At 35.9% G+C, this 25,325-nt stretch overlaps 1 protein-coding gene across 5 annotated transcripts in view; it reads left to right on the forward strand.

Moving 5' to 3' along the window:
- The window catches only part of LOC138691046 (pleckstrin homology domain-containing family F member 2-like), a 48,239-nt gene that overhangs the window by 7,388 nt on the left and 15,526 nt on the right, over positions 1 to 25,325 (forward strand). For 3 of the 5 annotated variants that reach the window (XM_069812699.1, XM_069812703.1, XM_069812700.1), the window contains 6 exons: positions 3,594 to 3,657; positions 5,762 to 5,887; positions 7,298 to 7,404; positions 13,586 to 13,763; positions 17,803 to 17,906; positions 18,687 to 18,779. In XM_069812699.1, coding sequence (XP_069668800.1) covers positions 3,594 to 3,657; positions 5,762 to 5,887; positions 7,298 to 7,404; positions 13,586 to 13,763; positions 17,803 to 17,906; positions 18,687 to 18,752 — 645 coding nt within the window. In that variant the 3' untranslated portion in view covers positions 18,753 to 18,779. Of the gene's footprint in view, positions 1 to 3,593; positions 3,658 to 5,761; positions 5,888 to 7,297; positions 7,405 to 13,585; positions 13,764 to 17,802; positions 17,907 to 18,686; positions 18,780 to 24,078; positions 24,195 to 25,325 lie in introns of all 5 variants that reach the window. The other 2 variants (XR_011329733.1, XM_069812702.1) reach the window with 2 other exon arrangements.

The raw sequence follows: 25,325 nt of genomic DNA on the forward strand, positions 1-25,325 counted from the left end.
CTCCAACTCTTTGCGGAATTAACCTTTCATTATCGAATTATATAATGCACATGCTGAAAAATGATTAAATAGTATTTTTGGCGATATACAGAGTAGCACAGATAAAAGTAGCCCGTGTAAGTATAGAGTAAATACAGAAGTGAAGTGCTGAAAAGGACTCACTTTTCATAGAAGGTGTTAAAAGTGGCTCCCTGCAGCATCAAGCACAGCTCTGCACGTCTAATCATGTTCACATACATTTTGCACAGATCCCATAGCGCACTACTTTTTAACGAAACTCTGTATTGCTCTCCTCGCCAGTTGTCCTCTTTCCGGAAACTTGTCCTGAACATTTTGCGGGTTTCCTTAATCGAACCTATTCCCACACACATTTCCATTGTTTCTTGTATTGCAGAATGCGAACAGACACGTATAATTCGACTGATAACTGACAGGAAGAATGTCAACAATCGATTATTGCATAAAATTGCCCATTGTTGTACTGTTTACAATACGATAATGGAATTTCAAGGATTCAAAATATTGCAACAGGAGGCGGGCTACTTTTATCTGCACCACTGAGTTGTGGTTGTTATTCATAAAGCATAAATCCAATATGATTTTCAACAGTGTATTCTTGTTTATAGAAGCAGTTAAATTAAAAAAAAATTGATTAACTGGCAATCTTACTCGTGTTAATTGTGTAAGCATGTGCGGCTTCTTCACACCATCCTCAGAGCCTACTAGATCTCGGCGTCATCTCGAACTTCGCTGCCTGTTTTGTGGGTGCATTCGATTGTTGAAAAGTGTTGAAATGTGGTGTCAAATAGTGTGTGTGTTCTGAAATGGATCTGTATGTTGAGGATTTGAGCAGGGCGTGTTTTAGTGTGTTTGTATATTTCGTATTGTTCTAGTGTGTTGAGTTTTTGGTTTTTAGGTTGTATGTGTAGGATTTCCATGTCTGTATTTATGTTATTGTATGTGTGGTTAGCATTAGTTATGTGTTCGGCATATGTAGATGTATTGTGTCCTCTGGTTATTGCTTTAATGTGTTCTTTGTATCGAGTTTGGAATGATCTGCCTGTCTGACCAATGTAGAAACTGTCGCAACTATTGCATGTGAGTTTGTATACGCCTGTGTGGTTGTATTTATTTGTTTGTGTGTGGAGATGTCTTTGTAGTGTGTTTTCAGTTCTGTATGCTATGTTGTATTTCTGTTTTCTGAATGAGGATGCGATCTTGTGTGTGTTTTTGTTTTCGTATGTTAGTGTGATGCATTTCTTGTGTTTTTGTGTTGAGTTTTTGTTTTGTCTTCCTTATGATGTTGTCTATTATGTTTGGGTTGTAACCATTTTCTTGTGCTATGTATTTGATTGTGTTCACTTCTTCATTGTAGTGTTGTTGGCTCATGGGTATGTTGAGTAATCTGTGTACCATTGTCCTGAATGCAGCATGTTTGTGTTGTGTGGGGTGATTAGCTGTGTTGTGTATATGTGTGGTGGTGGTGGTTGGTTTTCTGTATATTTTGAAGGTGTGTTTGTTGTATGACCTTTAAGGCGCACTGAAGCATTTTATCAATCAATGTAACAATTCGAAGACAGTTGGAATCAGCTTAGCCATCTATCAGATAACATGGCCCACAGGTAAACTCGACCCGTACTTTCCAAAAATATTAGTCAAGTCCATGATACCTTTTCACTATTTAGTATATCCCTTACGAACATTGATTTTGATACACTGCAAAAGTGATCACTATACTCGCATTGAGCATTATCGAATTTCTGAGGCATTAAGAACAGATAGTTATGAGTGGAATTATCAGCAATCCACTTGGCCAGATCCTTATTAGAAATATAAGAAACACTACTGACATCAGGAAAATGCACGAAGTCGAAATTTGACTTCTTTTTATCTTCCTCCACAACTTCAATATCGTCCAAACCCACAGCTAAAGTTGCATCATTCTAAATATCAACAGATTCATGAGGTTTCGATCAGCTAGGATCAGAGTATTCATAAGATTTCTGGAAACCAAAACTTCAGTTTGTTTTTCATTTCTGTCATTTGCTAATTGTCTATATCTCGCTCCACTAAGACATGACTAAAAAAATGTGAATAAAAAACACTCACTCGCAGCTGACATGTAAGCATAACACTAACACAGTAAGTTATTACTTACTGATTGCTGACAGTGTAGCCTGTCTCTTCCGATAATATTTCAATTCTGAATGAGTTTGAAGAGAGCACTTCAAATTAAATGCACCACCAGCAAGATAAACCAATTTGCCCACAGTGACCATCTAGTAAAATTATTACTTGTGGTTGGACACAGTGTGACAGGGTAGGCCAACAGATTGCAGTAGGTAGAACTTAAACTGAGAGGGATTCAATCTGGTATCGGAACTTGAATCTGGTGTGGCTTAGTGGATAAAGTTCCAGCATATAAAGCTGGAAACCGGGGTTTGAGTCCCAGTGCCGGAGAGAATTTTTCTCTCTCCAATTCTTCACCATATGGAAATGCAGAATTACTTTACTGAAACTCCATATATACTTTGGTACATCATAGTAATATATTAAAAACTGATGACTATCACATGGTCACAATACGCAATAACAACCAAAACATCCTCTAAATTGCATTGCCCAACCAAAGAAAATCATTAAAATCTTACAAAACACCAAACTCAAAAATCGACATTACTTCTTAGATGATCTATAATATTGATTATTTATTACATAATATTTTAGAGATACACAAGTACTTACGTCGAAAATGGCCCTGACCTCAGGTAAGAAATGTATAATTAAATAGTTGTATATAGATTGTATGTCCCGCGTCGTGGTCTAAGGCATCCTACCTAGGACTCTCGTTATGGAATGCACGCTGGTTCGAGTCCTCATGGGGGAAGAAATTTTCTCATGAAATTTCGGCCAGTGTATGGGACTGGTGCCCACCCACCATCGTGATGCACTTGGGAAGCTACGATTGTAGCGAAATTCGGTTACAAAAGCCAGTGATAATGGCTTGGGGGATCATCGTGCTAACCACACGATACCTCCATTCTGGTTAGATGATCGTCCACCTCTGCTCCGACATGTGGACGTGAGACCAGCAGCCAGTTGGTTGATCATGGTCCTTCATGGACTGTCGTGCCTCAGATTGTACTCTATTATTACAGGTAGCTATATCACAGAGAGTGAGAAAGGAAGATGTGAGGTAGAACTGGAGAAGAGAGAAGGCATTTCAGGAGGACAGTGACAGCTAATAAACAAATGTGTAATCTTCTCGTTCTTCCATTTCATGGCACCATTAATGTAGAGATGTTAAATATAATGACTAGTGACATTGACAACAAGAATAAGAACTTCAAATTTCACTACACCAAATTAACATATATTTGTAGCCAAGGCTACAGTGTAGACCGTCACATTAAAACTCTCTCTTTCCCCATTACCCTAATGTTTTTTTGATGTTGAAAAGCATGGTTGGATCTTGGAGCATTGGTGTAGTTCTTCTGGTGAATTACGTTTTTGTCCATTATTTTCAGCTTGTTAGTCGAGTAATAACAAAAAAAAAAAAAAAACATAATCTTAAAATTTTATTCAATTTTCAGTATAATAAACAGCACATCATTCCATTGGAAGAGGTGAAACTTGAATCTTTGGAAGATGATGGACGTAAGTATATTATTAATATGTTAAATTTATGTTTGTATTTAAGCCACCTTACATACCATTTACTTTCTCTGCACCCATTCAGTGATTGACGAGGGGTCGACCTGGTTGGCAAGTTGGTATAGCGCTGGCCTTCTATGCCCAAGGTTGCGGGTTCGATCCCGGGCCAGGTCGATGGCATTTAAGTGTGCTTAAATGCGACAGGCACATGTCAGTAGATTTACTGGCATGTAAAAGAACTCCTGCGGGACAAAATTCCGGCACATCCGGCGACGCTGATATAACCTCTGCAGTTGTGAGCGTCGTTAAATAAAACATAACATTTTTAACATTTGAGATTTCAATACTAATGTTAAAAACATACATTAGCTAATTTTTACTTATGCCTTTTGGAAATAAATTTGAAAAATTTTGGTATACACTACTAATAAAAACTTGATTTTTTCAGTCTGCAAATGAGGTATTTCAATAGTAGTTTAATTTCTTTAATGTTGCTTCACTCTTATTCTGAGCAGTGAACACTGTTAAAGTTGGACCCTGAAGACTGGTATTTAGAGAATTTAGGTATCAGACAGGTAGGCAAGACTTGCAAGTGAAGAGAAGTCCTTCAAATGTTGTCATTCCTTTTAAACTCTGTGTCTCAAAAGTCTGAGATAAAAAAGAAATACATATTCCAACACACTAAGAAAGTCTGTGAACATGATAAAGTTAAGCTTAAAAAATTGAGGTATCATTTGAAAACACACCTTTGTTCTGCAGACCCTCTTTTAATCACTCATGGACCCCTGAGGCCTACAGACCACAAGTTGGCAACTACTGGTTTGCAATGAAGAGTTTTTTGTGTGTGCGTGTGCGTGTGCGTGCGCGTGCGCGTGCGTGCGCGCGTGAGAACTAATTTGTGCAGAACAGTGGTAAGGTCATTTGTAGTAGTCTAGTTCCAGATGGGGAAGCTGTTTGTCATCATGTTAAAAATTTACGACAAATAGGATCTCTTAATAATATAAAAGAAAACTTATTGCTAGATGGAGTTCTTACACATGAAAAATTAGGTGAAATAGATGAATGACTGGAACATACCCCAAAAAAGTCTACTTGCTCAGGGAACATACATGTCAACATCCTCAGCAAGAAATGCCATTAAGATTCTTAAATTAAAACTCTATAAAATACAGTGGTCCAAGAATTACTAATGTGTGATCACATGGGTAGAGTCGATTTTATAACTGGATACTAGGAAGTGTTGCTGATACGGAGAGTAGATCATATTTTCGGATGAGGCATGGTTCGAATTACATGATCATGTCATTTCACAGAACAGCTGTACTGGAGGATAGCAAACCCTCAGGTTGTGCGTGAAGTTAAACTACATGATGGAGAGTTCGTGTGGTTTGAATGCACACAGAATAATAGGACATTGAAAAAGGCCATAGGGCTAATTTCAATGGAACGAAGTTCTAGCAAAGTGTTCGGGCTACTGGAATAGGAGAGTTAAAGAAATTCTGGCCATTGCATCTAAAAACAGTAACCTTAATCGGGACCCGGGTCTCCAACTTGGCACTTCCTGGACACCATCTTAACACCCAGACGACGACCTATCATTTACAGAGAGCACAGGGGAACATGTCTACCAGGCTTTATAAGTGCTCAGTCAGCCCCGCATAGCACAGGGGAACACGTTGGTCTTGTTTACACTGTTGCCAATCAGCACCTAACTCCTCACCCCGGCAATATAAATACAGAGCACGATAGTGTCCTAGTCATCAGTTCACCCTGAAGACGAGGATGATGAAAATCTTCGAAATGTCGGTTCATCTCCAACTATTTACCTGGCTGGTAGCCCGAGAGAGATTTGAGTCAAGAAAATTTAAGTTGTTCTTTGGTCACACACAACAAAAAATGTTATTTTTTTGGAAACAATATAAAACCTTTAAAATCTGAAACTATAAGTTAAAGAATATATATTCGAGAGTTTTAGTTTACATTGACAATTATTAGAATACTAGATGTAAAGAAGTATTTGAAAAATGAAAGTTTGATATAGTATGATCCATTTGTGTTAAAAGCATGCCTATGTGTTTAATATACAGCAAATAATTGTTCTTTTCAGAATTTCGAAATGGGTGGTTGATACGAACGGCATCTAAATCATTCGCAGTATATGCAGCCACATCAACTGAAAAACAAGAATGGATGGCTCATATTAATAAATGTATTGAAGATCTTCTTAGGAAGAGTGAGTATTAACATACTGAAACACACTTAAAGAAGAGACATGTAATAGGATACCTATCCAAAGCTATAAAGCAGTGTGCTGTTGCCTCAAAAACTGTTTTAACTAGTTTTCTGAATATAGGAATCATATCCTGACGAATCTGGAAGTGATGACTACATTAGATGTATCCTTCTCATTTTGTGAAATTGTTCTAGCAACATTGTGAGTTGGAAATTTCAGTGTAAATATTCTGTTATATCCTAACTTAAAAATGTTGTTCAGATACATTCTAATCTTTAAATTTTCCCCATAAATAGAAATCACAAGGTTTAAATATTGAAATTGAGGTGACCACCATGCTTGACGAAGTGCATGATCATTGAATGCATATTTAATCTTGTTCACTGAGAATTAAATTAGGCCTACATACGTTGTCCTGCATGAAATATAAAATATCTGTAAATTTTCTCTTGTTTCATGTCATTAACATGCATCTTTCAAATTTATTACCTAGCCATGAATATTTTATATGCACTGATCATACAGTAAATTCTGTATTTCACATCATATTAAGAACCTTTTGCAATTAACTTATAAATATTGAATTTACTTGGTATTATGCAATTTGAATGTTTCTTTGAATCTTCTTTTGGTGTCTTCAATGTAATACATACTTTATAAACATATTGTATTTTTTGTTCTGCAGTGTGTATGTTCACTTGACTTTCCATTAACACAGTCTGTTAGCAAATCAAGACTGGAATGAGGCATGCATTCTGCGCATTTTAGATTTTATGCCATGCCTATGTCCAGTTACAAAGTTTATAGGACATACTTCGTCACAGAACCTTTCCTGGTAGATAGTATAGTCAAGCTGCTTTCTGCACTGACGGCATGAGTGATGCTAGTTACAAATTATGTTATCATAGATAAAAGAAGAAATCTTCAGCACTGTATCTTTAGAATTTAGATTGTATGTGGTCTCGCCAAAAATTTTTTATTTTTTTTATTTTAGTAGATTATATTATGACGCTTTATCAACAGCTTAGGTTATTTAGCGTCTGAATGAGATGAAAGTGATAATGCCGGTGAAATGAATCCGGGGTCCAACACCGAAAGTTACCCAGCATTTGCTCATATTGGGTTGAGGAAAAACCCCGGAAAAAACCTCAACCAGGTAACTTGCCCCGACCGGGAATCGAACCTGGGCCACCTGGTTTCGTGGCCAGACGCGCTGACCGTTACTCCACAGGTGTGGACTCGCCAAAATTGGTACTATGGTGTCTTTCATAGAAAGTCATGAAGCTAACTGTGCAGTTCCTATATATTTTACATCTGACCAAGACATGTGAGAATTTAATTATTTAGACCTTCACATATAATATTAATACATAAAAGTGTGCATACATTTTAGTTGGTAATGTTTTAAAGGTGGGAAGAAGGCAGTAGAAGTGCATGCTGCTGTGTGGGTGCCAGATTCAGAGGCTGCGGTCTGCATGCATTGCAAGAAGACACAGTTCACTGTACTCAACAGAAGAGTAAGTGTTATAGGGACAGGAAAATTATGATATGTTAATAAAATTAAGTGGGGAAAGTGTAACCCAAAAATTATGTAGTTAATGTTCCAGATAGAGATTGAGAGAAGACTTTTGGGATATTCTATAAGCAGTATGAGATGATCATAGTTTCATAGTTTCTGCTTTATAAATAAAAAAAAGTGTAATTTATTATATCAGACACTGTCCGTTGTTGGCCAAATGTGATCTGTGGGATAAATAACACATTTGTACTGTTAATCTGTTTCTGTGAAATTGCTCAGTGTCCACATCCAACCAGTCTATTTGTTTGTTAGTTTGTTAGTTTTTTTGCCCCCCCCCCCCCCCCAGGATTAAAGTAGATTTAGCAATTCTGAAAACATAACCTTTCTTCTGAAAGAAACTAACCTCAGAAAGTATACTGTTTTATTTTGCATAAAATCAGTTAATGTTACGTTATTATTTAAGCCAGATTTTGAAGTTGAAGTGTGACACATGTATGTTTTGAAACATTTATTTTTATACAGCCAGATATGAGAATGTCGACAGTACACTTAAGACTTCAACAGTAGTAAATGCAAACGAGATTTTTAATGCACAGGCCATAGTAACAGTAAGCTGTATTTTAATAAAGTACAGAAGCATTCATTAGTATTCCTGAGAGAAATTTATTTTGTTTTCCAGGAACTTTGGAAATATGGCAGGACACATAGATTTTTTCTGAGATTAATCCTAAAAAAAACTAAATACGATTAGTATGGTATTTTTCTTCATTATTTTATTTTAGTTGATTTCAAATTATTCATACACTTTTATTTAAAGGAGCAGTCTGCGATAAAATTAAGTTGGCTTTAATCAAACACGTTTTTCAATCTAAGTAGAATGTAATTTACTGCATGTCAATGCAAGGCATGGTTCTTGAGTTACTGACTCTGCACAAATACTTGATGTCACAGCCACTGAACTGGTGTGATTGCGTAGTAGGCCGAGAACATCCCGAGTGCAGCGCTTTGTATTAAATAATTTTCTCTCGCCGTAGTAAACATGAACAGAATTTCGGACTTAGTTGTGATTGTGTGAAGTCATATTTTGCCTTTCATTTAATCATAAAAATAGCACATACCAATGTTGTGGTTTTATGTAGACGTATTTTCTTTTACATGAACGATTTTGAACTACAGTAGACTAAACAGAAGAAATTGTATCGTAATACAGTTTAAAATGCCGTGGTGTCGTGATTTTTCGTGTTCAGAGGGAACAACAAAAACAGAACATGAAGAAGGGGTATCATTTCATGTATTTCCGAACAGAGAAAAGTTACTGCAAAGATTTCAAACGTGGGTGAAGAAAATCAACAGAAAAGGTTTTACACCACCGAAAACTACTGTTGTGTTCCAGTCATTTCCATGAAACTGATTTTGAAGACTCGTCTCTACTGAAAAGACGTTTAATGAAAGACAATAGAACTCCTATGAAAATGAAGAAAACTTCTGTCCCTTCCCTATTTTTGAAAGGAGAATCTCCCCAAGGCAGTTCTGATCTACGCGTTCCTCTGCTTATAAATGAAAGAAGGTCGTCGAAGAAGTAATAGCAAGTTGCAGTGATGCACCTATAGCTGAAAATATTGATGTGTGTGTAGTTCTCGATGAGGCTGAAAATTCACAGGAATCTAATATAAACAAAGTTGTGCAGTGCGAGACGCTAAGAAATGTGTGTGGTGAATCAGATGTGGGGGAGCAGAAACTGACTTAGACACATCTTTTCAAATAGAAGAAGAAACTTCAAATTCTACTTCATCAGGTTCTGAGGACGCTGCACATGAAAGAGAAAGTAATATAGGGAGTCAAAAAGTGTTTTTTTGTATTCTGATCAGTGTTACAAATTTTGTTTCTCTTCTGTAATATTTATCATTCCCCTTTTACAAATATTTGGTAGAAACAATAGGAACATTGCTGAAAGTTAATGCAGTTTGCCAGAATGCCCATAATTGGGAGTGGGAGTCTGAACCGAGGTGAAGCATAGCAGTGAGTTCTGCGTAATACTTATGCGGTATAAGGTACAAATTGTTCGAAAAATTTTTAAAAACTTTACAACTATGTTTCAATGGCAAGACAACATTTTATAAAATAATTTCGAAATTCGTAGAACCAACAATCAGATGTAGTTATTTTCAGATTCATGAACAACTTATCAATTTCCTAAAAGATAAAAACATGCAAATCGCGGTGATGGCCAATTTGACTCACCTAGTTACAGTGCAAAATATGTGACTTAGAGTGTAATGGATCTCGATTCAGATGAGATTATAGACTTCGTAGTTCTGCAAAAGGGCCTAATTGTAGGCAATCTTGAAAAAGCAGCATGCGAAAAAGTGCTAGATCGCCTAAAAGAAAAAATGAACATTACCCTCTTTCTGTTGGACCGCCATAGAGGAATTAGGAAATTGATAAGGACCAAATAAGAATGGATGGACCATCAATTTGACATTTGACACATGGCAGAAAGCTGATCTAAAAACCTGAAAGCCGCCACAAAAAACATGTGAGATAATACAAATGTGGAAAGAGAGCATCATAAATTACCTATGTGGTCATGTGAAGGTGATTCTGACGACTTAGAAGACAGATTCATTTCTGTATTAAATCATGTTTGTAATATACACGAGGGGGGAGGAACAGAGACATAATAAAAGATGTGCACACATTCACCCATACAATAGCGAGAGGGAATGGATTGAACCTGGATCCAGCGATTACAATGCTCTGAAAAAAGTTGTACGTAACCCTGCCCTTTTAAAAGACCTAAAGCAGACTAATCAATTTTGTCACACCAGGAAACCTAAAATCATACCATAACGAGAGATTGCTTTGCACTCGTTAGAAAAAACGCCCTCCATATGGTGGAATGGTAGCAACAACTGTGATTGCGATAGTGGACCATAATTACAATGTGAAAAGAGATGTAACTGGCTTCAGATGATGGGTGGAAGAGAAAACATACAGCTGGAAGGAAAATGCGTGGAGAGAAGATATACAGAAAAATGTCTTGGAATTAGTTCATGGTTATCAACTGCTGCAATTCGATGATCCATAGCATTCGTGCCTAAACTGTGTGACTGAACAACCATAACGCAGTAGAATAATATAAACCATGTATTAATTTATTGTTGACGTGAGATAAACACGTATTTGCAGTCCATTTGTAAGGAATATTAAAATTGGAAGAAGGAATAGAGTGGTTATACCTTCATGTGTGGTGAATATTTCCGGAACAGAATGGATTGTAGACGGGATTTAAAGTGGAATAGAGTTTGGGTAAGTTATTATTATTATTATTATTATTATTATTATTATTATTATTATTATTATTATTATTATTACAGTATATGCATGTGATAGGTCCGAAGTGTTTAATAATAACTGACTGTAACATATGAATATGTATTTACTCATTCTACACTGATGTCAAACAGAACTACAACGCAGTCTTATGAAGCGATCAGTGGTTATGACGTCAGAGCTTGCAGTAAGACCTTTAATATTTTGCAAACTAAACGGCGTAGAGAGATACAACAAATGCCGTTAATCCGATTACTTTGGTAAACATCCTATAATATAATCGAAATATAGAATTTTATCGCGGACTGAACCTTTAATGACATTACTAATAATAATACAGGGTAAAATAGTGAACTGACTGCACTCCATATGCTATACCATGGTCTTTTTGACTATCCATGGATGTTTTCATTGTCACAATTGATGTATGGCCTTCATATCTCCCTGGACAGTATTATCTGATTTATAGGAAGATCTGCTTCCCACATTCCTATGATGTGCTTATGTATCATCTCGAATGTATAAGATACGGTATTTCTAAACTTTATTCTCAATGGATAGTTTATTCAAAGCCTAGACAAATAAGCTGATTATACAACAATAGTAGGGTTTATAATGCAGGATGAACCTTAAGTATACCGACAATCTTGTAGAGGTGATAAACGACACTCTATACTGCAAACCTTTATTTGCTGAGTTACAGGGTGTTAGAGGTCCGGGGCACAAATCCGTGTTCTTGCTATTCACTGCAATGCACCAGTACAATTCATGTATTAATAGCATAAGTACTGTACAATACATTGATAATACAATTGTATGGCTTGGAGGTGCTCGTGTCTCTGTGTTTACTAGTCTTCAGCAGACACAGTACGTGATACTCGCATGGCATGGTGTGCTCCACGTCTGTTTGGATATCTGTCAGCGTACATGTGTTGAGCAGCTATGGCATTTTCTCTACATGCACCATACACCAAGTGTATATCGGCCATTTCAGCCCATGTAAATCGTTGCATTCTGGATTGTTTACTAACAACCCACTCATCTCTAAGCCTATGCGACTGTACACACTGACAGAGTGCCTTAGTGTAGTGTACAGTAGTGGACTCTGTGTAGGCAATGTATCACATACTGTGTCTGCTGGAGATCAGTGATACGAGCATCTCGAAACCATACAATTATATTGTATTATCAATGTATTGTACAGTATTTATGCTGTTTATACATTAATTGTACCGGTGCATTGCAGTGAATAGCATAAAAACGGATTTGTGCCTGGGACCTTTAACATCCTGTAACTCAGCAAATAAAGGTTTGTAATATGGGGTTTCCTATCTAATATTGTTTAATTCAGTGTCCTTTATCACCCCTAGAAGTTTGTCGGTATATTTAAGATTCACCCTATATATCGGTATGTCTTTTGTTTCCCAACTGAAGTCCTCATAATACAATAATAAAATTCAAGTTTATATCAACTTCGACTGAGAATACTAATGAACACTTTTGTACATAAAAAAGGCAATAAGTTATAAAGAGAATAACAAATGAAACAATAGGAATTTGAAGATACTCTCGAAACTCTAGAAAACTGTAATAGAAAATTCAAAGAATGAGAACAGTAATTATTTGAATTTTGGTTTACTGTGCAACATATGAAAGTTTGTTCTCTATTACACTACTAATTAGTGATTACAATACTCTAATAGGTCTTCAATGTTCTAGTGGTTACTGTTATTTAAAGGAATGCTGTTCCTATTCTGAGAGAATTCCATACAAAATTTATCGGTCATTTCTCACTCACATTGAATTTTGAATAACCTCTGCCATTGAAAGCAGAGGTCGCTATGTGCAGTATAGCTCGGGTGATCGCATACCCAGCATTTTACCAAGACTAGCGCAGCATTGGATTTTTCCTTATATAATTTTTTAAAGGGATAAAATATCGATCTGAAGTGAGAACACATGTTTTCTTAAGACTTGGGACTTTCTTTTGATGTATCACAATATAGTTCCTTTGAAAAGAATTTTCATAGTTGCTTTAACATTTCCCAACTGTTCAACTGGCTTTTGTACTGCAAAATACATGTTTTTATTTTATTTTAGGAAGTCTTAAATTGCCTAGCGATACACCTGCATTCAAAGAAAGTTTTAGGAACTTCTGAAGGGAGGATTATCTATCTATCTTCTTAGTGTATCCAGCTATTTGCTAACAACACGTGTTCCACTATGTTTCACTATGAAGGGAGGATTAGAAATCCATTGATTTTACAAAGACATGACCATAATTATTCCATCGTTACTGGTCTGACAAAAATTTTCTCTGCAGAGTACTGTGTATTGTTCGAAGAAAATTCTTCTGGCAGGTAATAAGTAACTCATATAATTCAGAGAGAAGGAAAAACTTGCAACACCTTACATTTTGATGTGATTGTCGTTTGAATTTCATATTGAGCAAAATGCTCATATAGGGACCAGCGCTGGGTTAAATAAAATACTACTATTATTTTTACAATATTTTTACTCTGGAGCAACATGGTACACCTAGTGTTGCTCTAAACATGGGGTCACTTACTGCGTTTGTTCTTATTGATATACATTCCCTGTTCGAGTTTATATAGCGTGTATTTTGGCTCTAGTCTACATATTTTTAACTGATTCCTTATTTTCGTCTATCCTTCTTTTGTGTCCCTTTTCTTTTTTTGTTTTTTCGTTTTCCTTCCCTGTTTTCTTTTTTTCTTTATTATTTTCTCTTGGTTCTTTCATTTTCTTGTTTTCTCTGTTTTCGCCTTTAGAATTCAATGATGAATAATCTGATGACACAATACAAAGTATTTTTCTGTTTTATCTAGCATCACTGTAGGAAGTGTGGGGCGGTTGTGTGCGGTCCATGCTCGAATAAAAGGTTTCTCCTGCCCAGTCAATCATCCAAACCTCTAAGAGTGTGTCTAAACTGTTATGATACACTTTCACGTGCCAGAGTTCAGCAGAATAACATGGGAAACCCAGCTGATAATTCTCTTCATAAAGGTAAATATTTTATTCCACGTTTTATATTACTAATCTTATAAACGAAATGCTAATGAATGCCATGTCAAAACCTCCTCTCAAACTGCATACATAGCTATCCAATCCATACTAAAGATAAGATTGCAAAATTAAAATTTGAATAAAACATTATCTAAAAATGAGTCACCTAATGTCTTGAGTAGTATAGTACCCGCTCAGCTGGTGCAGCACATAGACAGCATAAAGGTACATAAAGGTACAGTCACACAGGACCTCATACTGCGACATGTGAACAACAGTGCAACCCAAAAAGTAGTGGCTGCCAAACCAGCTGCTCGCTACTTCTTCATGCTGTGTGTTGCGATGTGTGAACAGGGTTTTCAGGATTCCAGCTGCAGCATTTTTGATATTGGTTTTGTTTTGCAGTGATTGCGACCAGTGTTGCCCCTCCCCCCCAAATGTGCCAATGATACTTTATATTGTTTGGATATATTTTAATGTTTGATGTGATGGAAATAAATTACTAAATAGCTACTAAATGTACAACACAGAGTATATTTGCTGATGATATAATTAATTTTTTTAATTTTCTGTGGTATAGTTTCAAACAGTAGGGTTACCAACATTGCTTACTGGTCATTCCATATCAAATCATCAAGGCACTCAACCCGACCGACTCAGATTCTTTTCAAAATTTGAAGGTTTGTTTTACCTGCCTAGAAACTAAATCTGCCGAGTTTCACAGCTCATGTCCTTTTCATTTTCTGTCAGTGGTGTTTCAAACATGAAGAAAAATCATACTTTAGTAAGCATGCTGCTTCAATCAAAATTATATATCTCAACGTCTTCAGATAAATTTACAAAAATTGGGTGATACATTCTTAATATGTGAGTATTTTTATTGCTTATATTGTTTTTTGTAAGTATTCAATTAGACTAAAAAAACATGGTAAAATATTTTTCATATATTTATATTTAAAAATGCAGGTCTTCTATTTTAAGGAAAAAGATATATAGTACACCTCAATTAGTCATATAATGAACTGCTAAGTTTCAACTTGCAATCATCATACATTACAAAGATAAAAGTTATTATGTCACTGCAAGCGTAAGCTAACTGTATAGCTCGCGAATGCCCCACACATTCGTTGTATTTCATACTATTGAATATTGCTATGTAATTTAACATGTAATACACCATTCGAATTTTTTCAGTTGTTACCTCAAAGAAATTATTGGTCACATGGATTTTGTTAAACCTCAAGTATTGTAAGAAATGCTTACTTTTCATTGTTGAGATGAAATCACCCGATTACCTTTCCAGACATGATGCTGTGTTTCAGCTGCATTTGAAAGCTGCTTGGCAATTATAATACCCATCCTAAATGGCATGACTGTATGAAACTTGAGTGTTCCAGATCACTACGGTAGATTTTGCAAATCCTCTACAGCATAGCTTGTTTCAGTCACATAAACAGTATTAATGTTTGGGAGGTGATCATTTGTCCAATCATACAATTCCCTAGGTGTTATCGGATGGTCTCTGCAAACTAGCACAAGTCCCAAGCCTTTCAAGTGTTCCATCTACACCGTCGCAAGTGCTTTTGTCATGCAGTGTGCCAAAATAATACTATTCTGCTTACTTAGTTACTTACTTACTTGCTTACTTACTGGCTTTTAAGGAACCCGGAGGTTCATTGCCGCCCTCACATAAGCCCGCCACTGGTCCCTATCCTGAGCAAGATTAATCCAGTCTCTATCATCATATCTCACCTCCCTCAAATCCATTTTAATATTATCTTCCCATCTACGTCTCGGCTTCCCTAAAGGTCTTTTTCCCTCCGGCCTCCCAACTAACACTCTATATGCATTTCTGGATTCGCCCATACGTGCTACATGCCCTGCCTATCTCAAACGTCTGGATTTAATGTTCCTAATTATGTCAGGTGAAGAATACAATGCGTGCAGTTCTGCATTGTGTAACTTTCTCCATTCTCCTGTAACTTCATCTCTCTTAGCCCCAAATATTTTCCTAAGCACCTTATTCTCAAACACCCTTAACTTATGTTCCTCTCTCAAAGTGAGAGTCCAAGTTTCACAACCATAAAGAACAACCGGTAATATAACTGTTTTATAAACTCTAACTTTCAGATTTTTTGAGAGCAGACTGGATGATAAAAGTTTCTCAACCGAATAATAACAGGCATTACCCATATTTATTCTGTGTTTAATTTCTTCCCGAGTATCATTTATATTTGTTACTCTTGCTCCCAGATATTTGAATTTCTCCACTTCTTCAAAAGATAAATTTCCAGTTTTTATATTTCCATTTCATCCAATATTCTCGTCACGAGACATAATCATATACTTTGTCTTTTCGGGATTTACTTCCAAACCTATCACTTTACTTGCTTCAAGTAAAATTTCCGTGTTTTCCCTAATCGTTTGTGGATTTTCTCCTAACATATTCACGTCATCCGCATAGATAAGCAGCTGATGTAACCCGTTCAATTCCAAACCCCCTCTGTTATCTTGGACTTTCCTAATGGCATACGCTAGAGCAAAGTTAAAAAGTAAAGGAGATAGTGCATCTCCTTGCTTTAGCCCACAGTGAATTGGAAACGCATCTGACAGAAACTGACCTATACGAACTCTGCTGTACGTTTCACTGAGACACATTTTAATTAATCGAACTAGTTTCTTGGGAATACCAAATTCCATAAGAATATCATATAAAACTTCTCTCTTAACCGAGTCATATGCCTTTTTTAAATCTATGAATAACTGATGCACTGTACCCTTATACTCCCATTTTTTCTCCATTATCTGTCGAATACAAAATATCTGGTCAATAGTCGATTTATTATGCCTAAAACCACACTGATGATCCCCGATAATTTCATCTACATATGGAGTTAACCTTCTCAAAAGAATATTGGACAAAATTTTGTACAACGTCAACAAAAGTGATATTCCTCGAAAGTTACTACAGTTAGTCTTGTCCCCCTTCTTAAAGATAGGTACGATTATGGACTCCTTCCATTGATCTGGTACAATTTCCTTTTCCCAAATAGCAAGTACAAGCTTATAAATTTCGTTAGATAATGCACTTCCACCCTCTTGTATTAATTCTGGTGGAATTTGATCGATTCCTGGAGACTTATAATTTTTCAGATTTTCTATCGCAATTTCGACTTCAGAAAGTGTGGGTTCGGGTATATATGGCTCAGCAGTTTGTATTTCAATTTCGTCCCGATCATTCCTATTTGGCCTATGTATATTTAGTAGTTGTCCAAAATAGTTTTTCCATCTGTTCAGGATTGAATGAGCGTCTGCAAGCAAGTCACCATTCTCATCTTTGATCACGTTTACCCTTGCCTGATATCCATTCTTGAATTCCTTTATGCCCTTATATAAATCTCTAATATTTTTATTTTTACTATTTGTTTCTACCTCATTCAGTTTTTCCTTCAAGTATACCATTCTGCTGGAAATCCAAAATCTTCTTCATGTAATGTGAGGTTTAGAGAAATTATTTCTATTTTTATAATGGGCAGAGGATCCATCGCACAAATACATTAATTTTTTGTGATGATATTTGTTTTAATAAAATCTTTTAGGTATTTTTGAAACAGATGTACAGCTGTAGTGTCATGTTTTGGGCAGTCTGAAATTATTACGACATTTTTAATAGAGACTGTATCGGATGATGATTCTTTATTATATATTACAAAAGGATTAATGGTTGCCTGCTTATTAGTTCAGTGGTATGACTGAATTTCATCTTGCATAACACAACAAGCTGGCATGGCTGCAGAGATGACTTCATATCAGCTAGAAACATACTTTGGTGAGATGATATAAATGAGTGAGTCAGTAAATCACCAAGTTTCTCCAAGAGGTAGTCGACTATGGTCTCGAACGTTGATCTGTCAGTCGTCATCCACTGATTCAATGAAGTTTTCTTCGAAACATTTCTCTAAACACTCTCTTATCTTGATATTGTTAAGATAGAGGGACATAACTGAATCCTTTATTTATACTTTTTTTTTCATAACAGATGGAAAAGAACGAAGTGGTTCTGGTGATTCTTCAGGAGAAGAGGATTCAGATGAAGAGGATGAGGCAAATAGATCACATCAAGACTCATCTGCTCATGATGAGGTAAGTTTATCCAGTGATATTTTTACAAGCTCTTCTTAGAGTACATAAAATTGATGATATGATAGATCTTAAAATTCGTAGAGGAACTGACTATTAAGGGAACATTTGTTCAGAAATAAGTTATAATTTTCATATTCATGCAAGAATGAAGGTAACATGATAAATGTTATTGTAACAGTTTCTAATTAGTGTTGCAGTGCTTACTGTGAACTTGACAATTGGTAGATTTCCCTTACTCCGTATGTAGCAGTATAAGAATTAGGAATCATCTTGACAGATGAGATGATGATGATGATGATGATGATGATGATAACTACGACGATGACATTAAAAATGTCGTGATATCAACAATGAGTTTTATTATGGAAATCTTTTTTTCACCTGTAAGATGTTGTCAGTTGTCGTTCATCAGTTGCTGTGAATTGACATTTCGATAATTATAAAAAATCGTGAAGTGAGGGGGAGAAGAACAAGGAGCATTATTATTATTATTATTATTATTATTATTATTATTATTATTATTATTACTGTTATTAATGGACATCTCATTTCATTGGCTAATCAATTAAAGAGTCTGCACACACAGTTCACTTCCAGTGTGTGTGTTGAACTTTATTTAATGCCTTAAAATTGTGAAGTGTGATCCATATAACTGATTTCGAAGTTGTTCTTTATGTAGCATGCAAGTAACTTGTGTTGTTCAGTTGTGTGTGATAATGTAAGATTCTATGAAGGTATGATAGTTTACAATTGGTGCAGAATGTTGTTTTTGCACTTCAGTCTTCCTGGGATTGTGGGGAACAAAGCCCAACAGAGTGGCGGCCATTGAGGGCAACCGTCTCATAACAAACAAGGCTTTGAACATTACACACTGTATGTTATTCAGAATGGTGTGGAATGCTTGTGTTGTAGCTAACACTTTTCTTGTAAATTGCGTTTTTATTGGGCTTTTGGTTTTATATATAAAATATTTTTAATTTAGGAGACTTCATGTTCGACTAATGAATGTAGTTACATTATTCCAGTTACGTAGTTGCTAACTAGATTTTATTTCAGCTTTTAATTCCTACTTTTCCTTTCCCCTAAGCTATAGGAAATACATTCTTCCTCAATTTTGTTCCTTAAACTAATTATAGAGCTGTTAATAAATGTTATATTTAACCACAATAGGTAGTTGCCAGTGCCAGACTAAGGTTTTTGGGGGCTTTGGGCTATTTAAGAATGTGGGGCCCTTTCTACGTATATCCTAGAAAGCCACATTGACATGAGTTTGCTTGGACGTTACTCATATCATAGCAACAGGTGATACTGTACATGTGCACCGTCAGATATTATCCGTCAGCAGAAAGGCACCCAATTTCCTCGTGCACCTCATACTTATCAGCCCGGCAAAGTTCATTGGCAATCATGGAGCGAATTTTATTATGGCGGTCAATTCTCAGTAATTCTCCCTTCCGGCAAAATCCCAGTACATGGGTAAGGTTTCTTGCTCATCGCATCTTCTGCAGTGGGTAGTACCAAGGGTTCTGACTGGAATAACGTTGCAGCTCATTTTGATCGCTTCATTCCATTGGCTGCAGGAGAGATCCTTCTTGTTGGAAATCCATCCGTCCCCTTTCTTCCAGTGGGAATAAAATGTGACACCTTTCCCTTTTGCAGGAAGTTCACTCCATTTCTTAAAGGAGTCCTCACGAAGTGTTCTTCTCAAACATTTTGGACGAAAATCATTAACTTGGTCTGGCTGAAGGGGTAAGCGACTAATACTCCTCAGATCAATTTCGCCTTGAAGGTTTCGGGTAGCAGCAATATAAGGAATGTTTTCATCCAGAAGCAGCTGACATACATTTATGTGCTGAAGAAATGCTTCCCACTGAGCTCTGAAAACTCCTAGACCTTTTAACTTCCGCGGTGCATATATCGTGGCATCAGGGATGTCCATTGGTAATCCTATGATTTCTTTAACAGAACTACGGATAATTTTATCGACGTCAGCTAGAAACTTTGCAGTTAGATCTTTCAATGGTGCACACTGCAGGGGATATATGAGCTGCGGCCATATGTACTGATTAATTATGTTTAACTTTTGGTCAGGAATCAGCAAGGCGGATGACACAAGTTGGTTCAGGTTTGCAGCGAGTTGAGCAATAACTTCAGAAGCATTAAATTTTATTTCATCATTGAAGTTAATCCCTAGATATTTAATCGTTCCGTGAGGGGCAATGCAATGGAATTCATTGCCATCAGCTGCAGTAAGAGGATGGGAACTAAGCTGACCCCTTTGAAGCGAAATTACATTACTTTTACTAGTATTTATCTCTAGACCTATTTTTGCTAGAGAGCTCATGACTAGCATTATAGGGTGTTCAGCAAGTGCTTAAAAACATTTCCAAATTTAGTTTGCGTTTTTAAAATACTTAATATTTTATATAAAATAGGTTTCACCTTGACTAAAGTTTAAAAAAGTAATGTTCAGTGATTGCAACTTTTTTAGCCCCCCGTCCCCCCTTAATCCGGCACTGTGCGGTACTATTTTGATATTTAGAATGATTGGTGTTTGACAGTGTGTTTCCTCTAAACAGACAACATGTAGTAAAACTCCATCTGTTTTCTGCATGATTGTGGATTATTTTATCTCTATCAAGTTGTAGCAGAAGATAAATCATTGTGATCTGTACAAAGAAAGTCTACTGACTTAATTTCACGTCTATTTTCACTTAAATAAAAAACACAACTTATCTTACTGGTATAACATTACGGTATTATAAAATTTATACAATAACATTGCAATGACTACATTACACAGTTAATTCCCGATTTACCACGAAAATCATCTGTAGCTGCATTTAGATTGGCAACAGGCCATGATTGTTTGGCCAAACACCTGCATAGAATTGGAATATGTCAATCCCCTAACTGCCCATTGTGCAACTCAAACCAAGAAATGGATTCGGAACACCTCAAAATCTGTGCTTCAGTGGCTAGTCATGATAATATCTTTGAAAAATATTGGAGTGCAAGAGGTCAAATGACTTTATTGTCAAACACCTGGCATTAGAAAACAACAACAAAAATATTACACATTTCAGTTACACTACTGCTTTTTTCTTTTCACTTTTTTATAGTAGTTATCACACACTTTTTACGAAGAGTAGTTCATTATATGAACTGTAACTTGAATGTCATGTGTCATTACTGATCAAATGAGTAAGGAATGTTAAATGTTTAGAACTTTTTATTTGGGTGTTGAAATTACCAAATCTGTACCACAGCCCAACTTCTGTGAAAATCTTAAATTTAATCACTCACTCAAATGGAGATAAACTTAAAAAAAAAATAATTAAGAGGTATGTGAGTGCTTGTCCTTGCAAGGGATTTGAGACTGTGGGAAAGATTTTGCGTGACCTACAAGCTGGTAGACCACTTGCCTCACTCTGTTTGTCACTGTTCCATTGAAGGAACTTAGAAATTTTTCGACGAAAGTAGTCGAAAATTGATGTAACTAATTTATAGGACACATAAAGGGGAGAGATGTTGCAGAGCACAATCTGAAACTAGGTTTAACAGCAGCAGGGCAATGTTGTGGTAGTTGGGATCGAGTAAGTTCGACCAAGGGCCTGTTTCTTAAAACTACTACTTTGACTAGTGACAAAAAGAAAAAGTGCAAACTACCAATCTATCAGATTTTTGTTTCTTAACCCAATCACCTCGTTTGACGAATTGTGCTCGCGTGAGATTTACCACACCAAAATATCTTGGCAAGACATTTTAATCAGTAGGTATAAATTTTGGCATGGTCTCTGGTAAATTCTGTATCAAAAATCTTGCGTAGTTATTTTGTTTATCGAATTTTTTATAGCACTCTGCAAATTGGACTTTAAATTAGAGTGCAGGGAATTTAAGTAATTTAAATATGAGTCCATTGGGTTAAACACAAAGACAAGTGACAAGCAAATTAGTCTGACCAGTGTTCTGTTTCTTGAAGAAATGTTTAGGTGTTTTGAAAAATCCCAGACACATGGTCAGACTTAGTCAAGTGTATACTTTTGGAGTACATAGTGAAAAAGAAATGTGTTCAAGTGATTCAGAAGGGGAAATTGTACTACAAAACCCTAAAAGCGTGGGGAAGTACACAAAAAAGTTGTTTATTCTGGTATGGAAAATCCATATGAATTTAATAAGAGATTGAAGTTTAAAAAAATGGAACAACTTTTAACTATAATTTGAGAAGAATTTAGACCAAACACTGGTCGAATTAATGGTTATCAAGAACAGAGCAATTTTCTTTCATATTTTAGTTTTCTCTTCTTTTGGTGAAAATGCACTGAAATAATCTGTTTTTATGAAGCAGTGCTATCTTGTGATCTACCTCTTATTTGTCAAACTTGTCAACAATTGACAATCACTTGATAAGCTTGTCAAAACACGTAAGAAACAAAATTTACTTACTCAACTTTTCACTTGTCTCTGATTTGCTTGTCAGTTTGTCACTAAAGATTTTATTAATTTGTCCTACAGAATAATATCTGTAATATTGACAATTAATATTTGAGAAGAAAAATGTCAACGTATATGCCTTACTTGGAATCAGGCCACAAAGGGAAACACTGAAGGAGGAAGGTTCGATCCGGTACTGTGGATTGAATTTGGCGTAGCTCAGTGGTCAGAGCGCTTGGTACGTAGAACCAAGGACCCGGGTTCGATCCCTGGCACCGGAGCGAATTTTTCTCCTCAAATATTAAGTTTGTCACTAGTCGAAGTAATCATTTTAAGAAACAGACCATCGAAGTCATGAAGGCAGCATACGAAACTCAATGCACCAATATTGTATCCTAACATTTTATGCGATTTTTTTAAAATTACATTTCAGACTCACTGTGACAAATTAATTAAAATACTTCTTTTTTCCATCACATACAGCATTTTTTTTTTTTTTTTTTTCACAGAAATTATTAAATTTTACTGACATATTAATTTGTGAGTACAATGTTTAAAAAAGTGTTTTCTGTTCTTGAAGGATGTATATTTATGTACTTTAAATACATGGTACTTTGCTCACATAATTTTCTGTGCCATTTCCCTTTCAAGACATGAATTGTACAAAATAAGATGAAGTAAGTTTCATAATTGGAGTCGTGCTAAACACGGCTCCATCATTGACAAAAATGAACATTTTTTTTCTTAATGAATTGCATTCTGTTGTGCAAATTACATAGGTAGTACTTGTATGTTGGGTTGAGTGCAAAAGTTCATAGTGTTTTTTTCGCTGTGACAAAAATTTTTATTTGAAATTAATGAAGACAAAAATTAATCAGTAATATATTCTACATTATCTATGACTCTCTGCCAACATTGGGGTAGTGTTTCGACTGCACATCTGAAGAAATATGCTGGTTTGGAGTTACAGAAGTAATCAAGCCAAGTTTATAAAGCATCTTCATTATCAAAGGAGTTCCCATGAAGATTGTTGAATAAAGAGCAGAAAAGGTGGAAATTTGAGGGATGTGAAGCCATCTGCATAGCTCTTTTCGTCATGTCACGGGAGTGTGGGCATGCAGCAGCACTTGATGCAGTCTTCAAGTCCTTTTTCTTTAATTGCGACAACTTAGTTATCGGCATTAAATGTCAGCAGTTACAGTTACATTCCTGGGAAGCAATTTGTAGCACACAACAGCTTTATCCCACATCATCTTCTGTGGATGGACACTAATTTGTGTGCTGAAATGACAGAACCATTTTCCTGCAGTGCTTTCATTAATGGCATTCTCCCCTACAAGGCACAAATGTTTCGAGCCGTCTCCCCTGCCTTTGCTCCTCTTTTAAACTCAAACAGAAGAATATGTCTGAAGTGTTCGTTTTTTTCACTCGACACTCCATCTTCTTTAGTCAAATCCGCAAAATTCAAGGTGTATTTACAAGCATAATACAACAATCTCCTAACAACGCAGTGTTGTGATGATGAACAGATACGCTCCGAACTTATGCACCAACCTAATAATACCAGAGTTAAGTAAGGTCATTATGCTTTACATTTTATTAGTGCAATAGTATGGAGTCACTGATGATTTGTAAGGTTATACTTGTGTAAGGTTTTTCAGAAAATATCTCTGTTTCTGAAAGGAATTGGTCGAAATTAAAATAAAATTATATGTCACTTACCTTCAATGGCTTCCAGATTTCACCATTAAAGTTGGTTCCAGAAGTTACATGACAGCCCAGTTTTATTCCCCTTAAGAGAGAAAGTATACCATGTCATCTTCCAGATTTGCTTCATCTCAGTCCATGAGTGAAGTAAGTACAGTGAGTTGCTTGGGCTAGAACATTTAGCTACGTATTTTTCATTTTTATATTAGAATTCTGATTTGCTCTCAAATTTAGCTTTATACCGAATGCACACAACAGCTTTTTTAGTCTTCAAACATTGATTTATTGCTGAATATTAATACTGATGCAAGAACAAATATTATAAAATGAACTCTTACAATCAATTAAAAATAAACTTTGGGGACTTCTTTTATATGACATGAATATAAAACTTTTGTGATCTACAAAGTAACTGTTCTTAATTAAAGCTTGGAATATGGAGAGGAAGAAAAGTCATGTGGTTGCTGAAGGGCTGCTGTTAGTTTTATAAATTGCGTAGTCTGTGATACAGTACGGTTACCAGACATCCCCGTTTTCTGGGGACAGTCAACGAATTTTGCTTTCTTATCCCCAAATTTAATAATTTTCCCTAGATATCCTCAGATTTTCACTGCTAGTATTAATATGGTTTAATTATCCTTGCACAGTGCTATGATAAATTTTGCTAATGTGACTTTGCAGCTTTATCATGATTTCATAATCAAAACTGAAGGTGATGATGTAGTTGAGTCTTCCTTATTGTTATCTAAAAACTGAACTCCAGGAAAGAAAAAAAAAATTATTCTGCCATCAATTACACAATTTCCAGGCATCTTCAGAAGAAATGGCTCTTATGAAAATTCTGTTGAATATCCCAGTGCCTGTGTTATTTACAAGATGTCTATGAAATGTACTTATATTGCTGAAACCTACTCTAGAAAGAGAAGAAACAGTGCATTACTTTTCTTCGAATGCAGACTTGACCTGGATGAAGATAATTAATTTGATGTGATTTCTTGCTTGAAGAAATATGTGGGCTTCAGAGAAAATGGCGAAGTTGAATGAAGTAAAATACTACCCTTTGCTCAAAATGGAGCGGAATTTTAATTTTTTTTTTTTCTAAGAAAATAATTCCTTATTGATTGGACTATTCTGTGTCTTCCTGGAAGTAATGCTTCAATTGAGATGGATATCCCAAAAATCCAGAAAGAGATTAGAAAGTGTTCAAGCCATGCTTCATTCAACATGACCTGTCAGGAATTTGCTGAAAAACGGTATCTATGAGCGAAGAAGACCTGC

The sequence above is a fragment of the Periplaneta americana genome, chromosome 16 (genome assembly GCF_040183065.1).
Source record: "Periplaneta americana isolate PAMFEO1 chromosome 16, P.americana_PAMFEO1_priV1, whole genome shotgun sequence".
NCBI classification, from domain to species: domain Eukaryota; kingdom Metazoa; phylum Arthropoda; class Insecta; order Blattodea; family Blattidae; genus Periplaneta; species Periplaneta americana.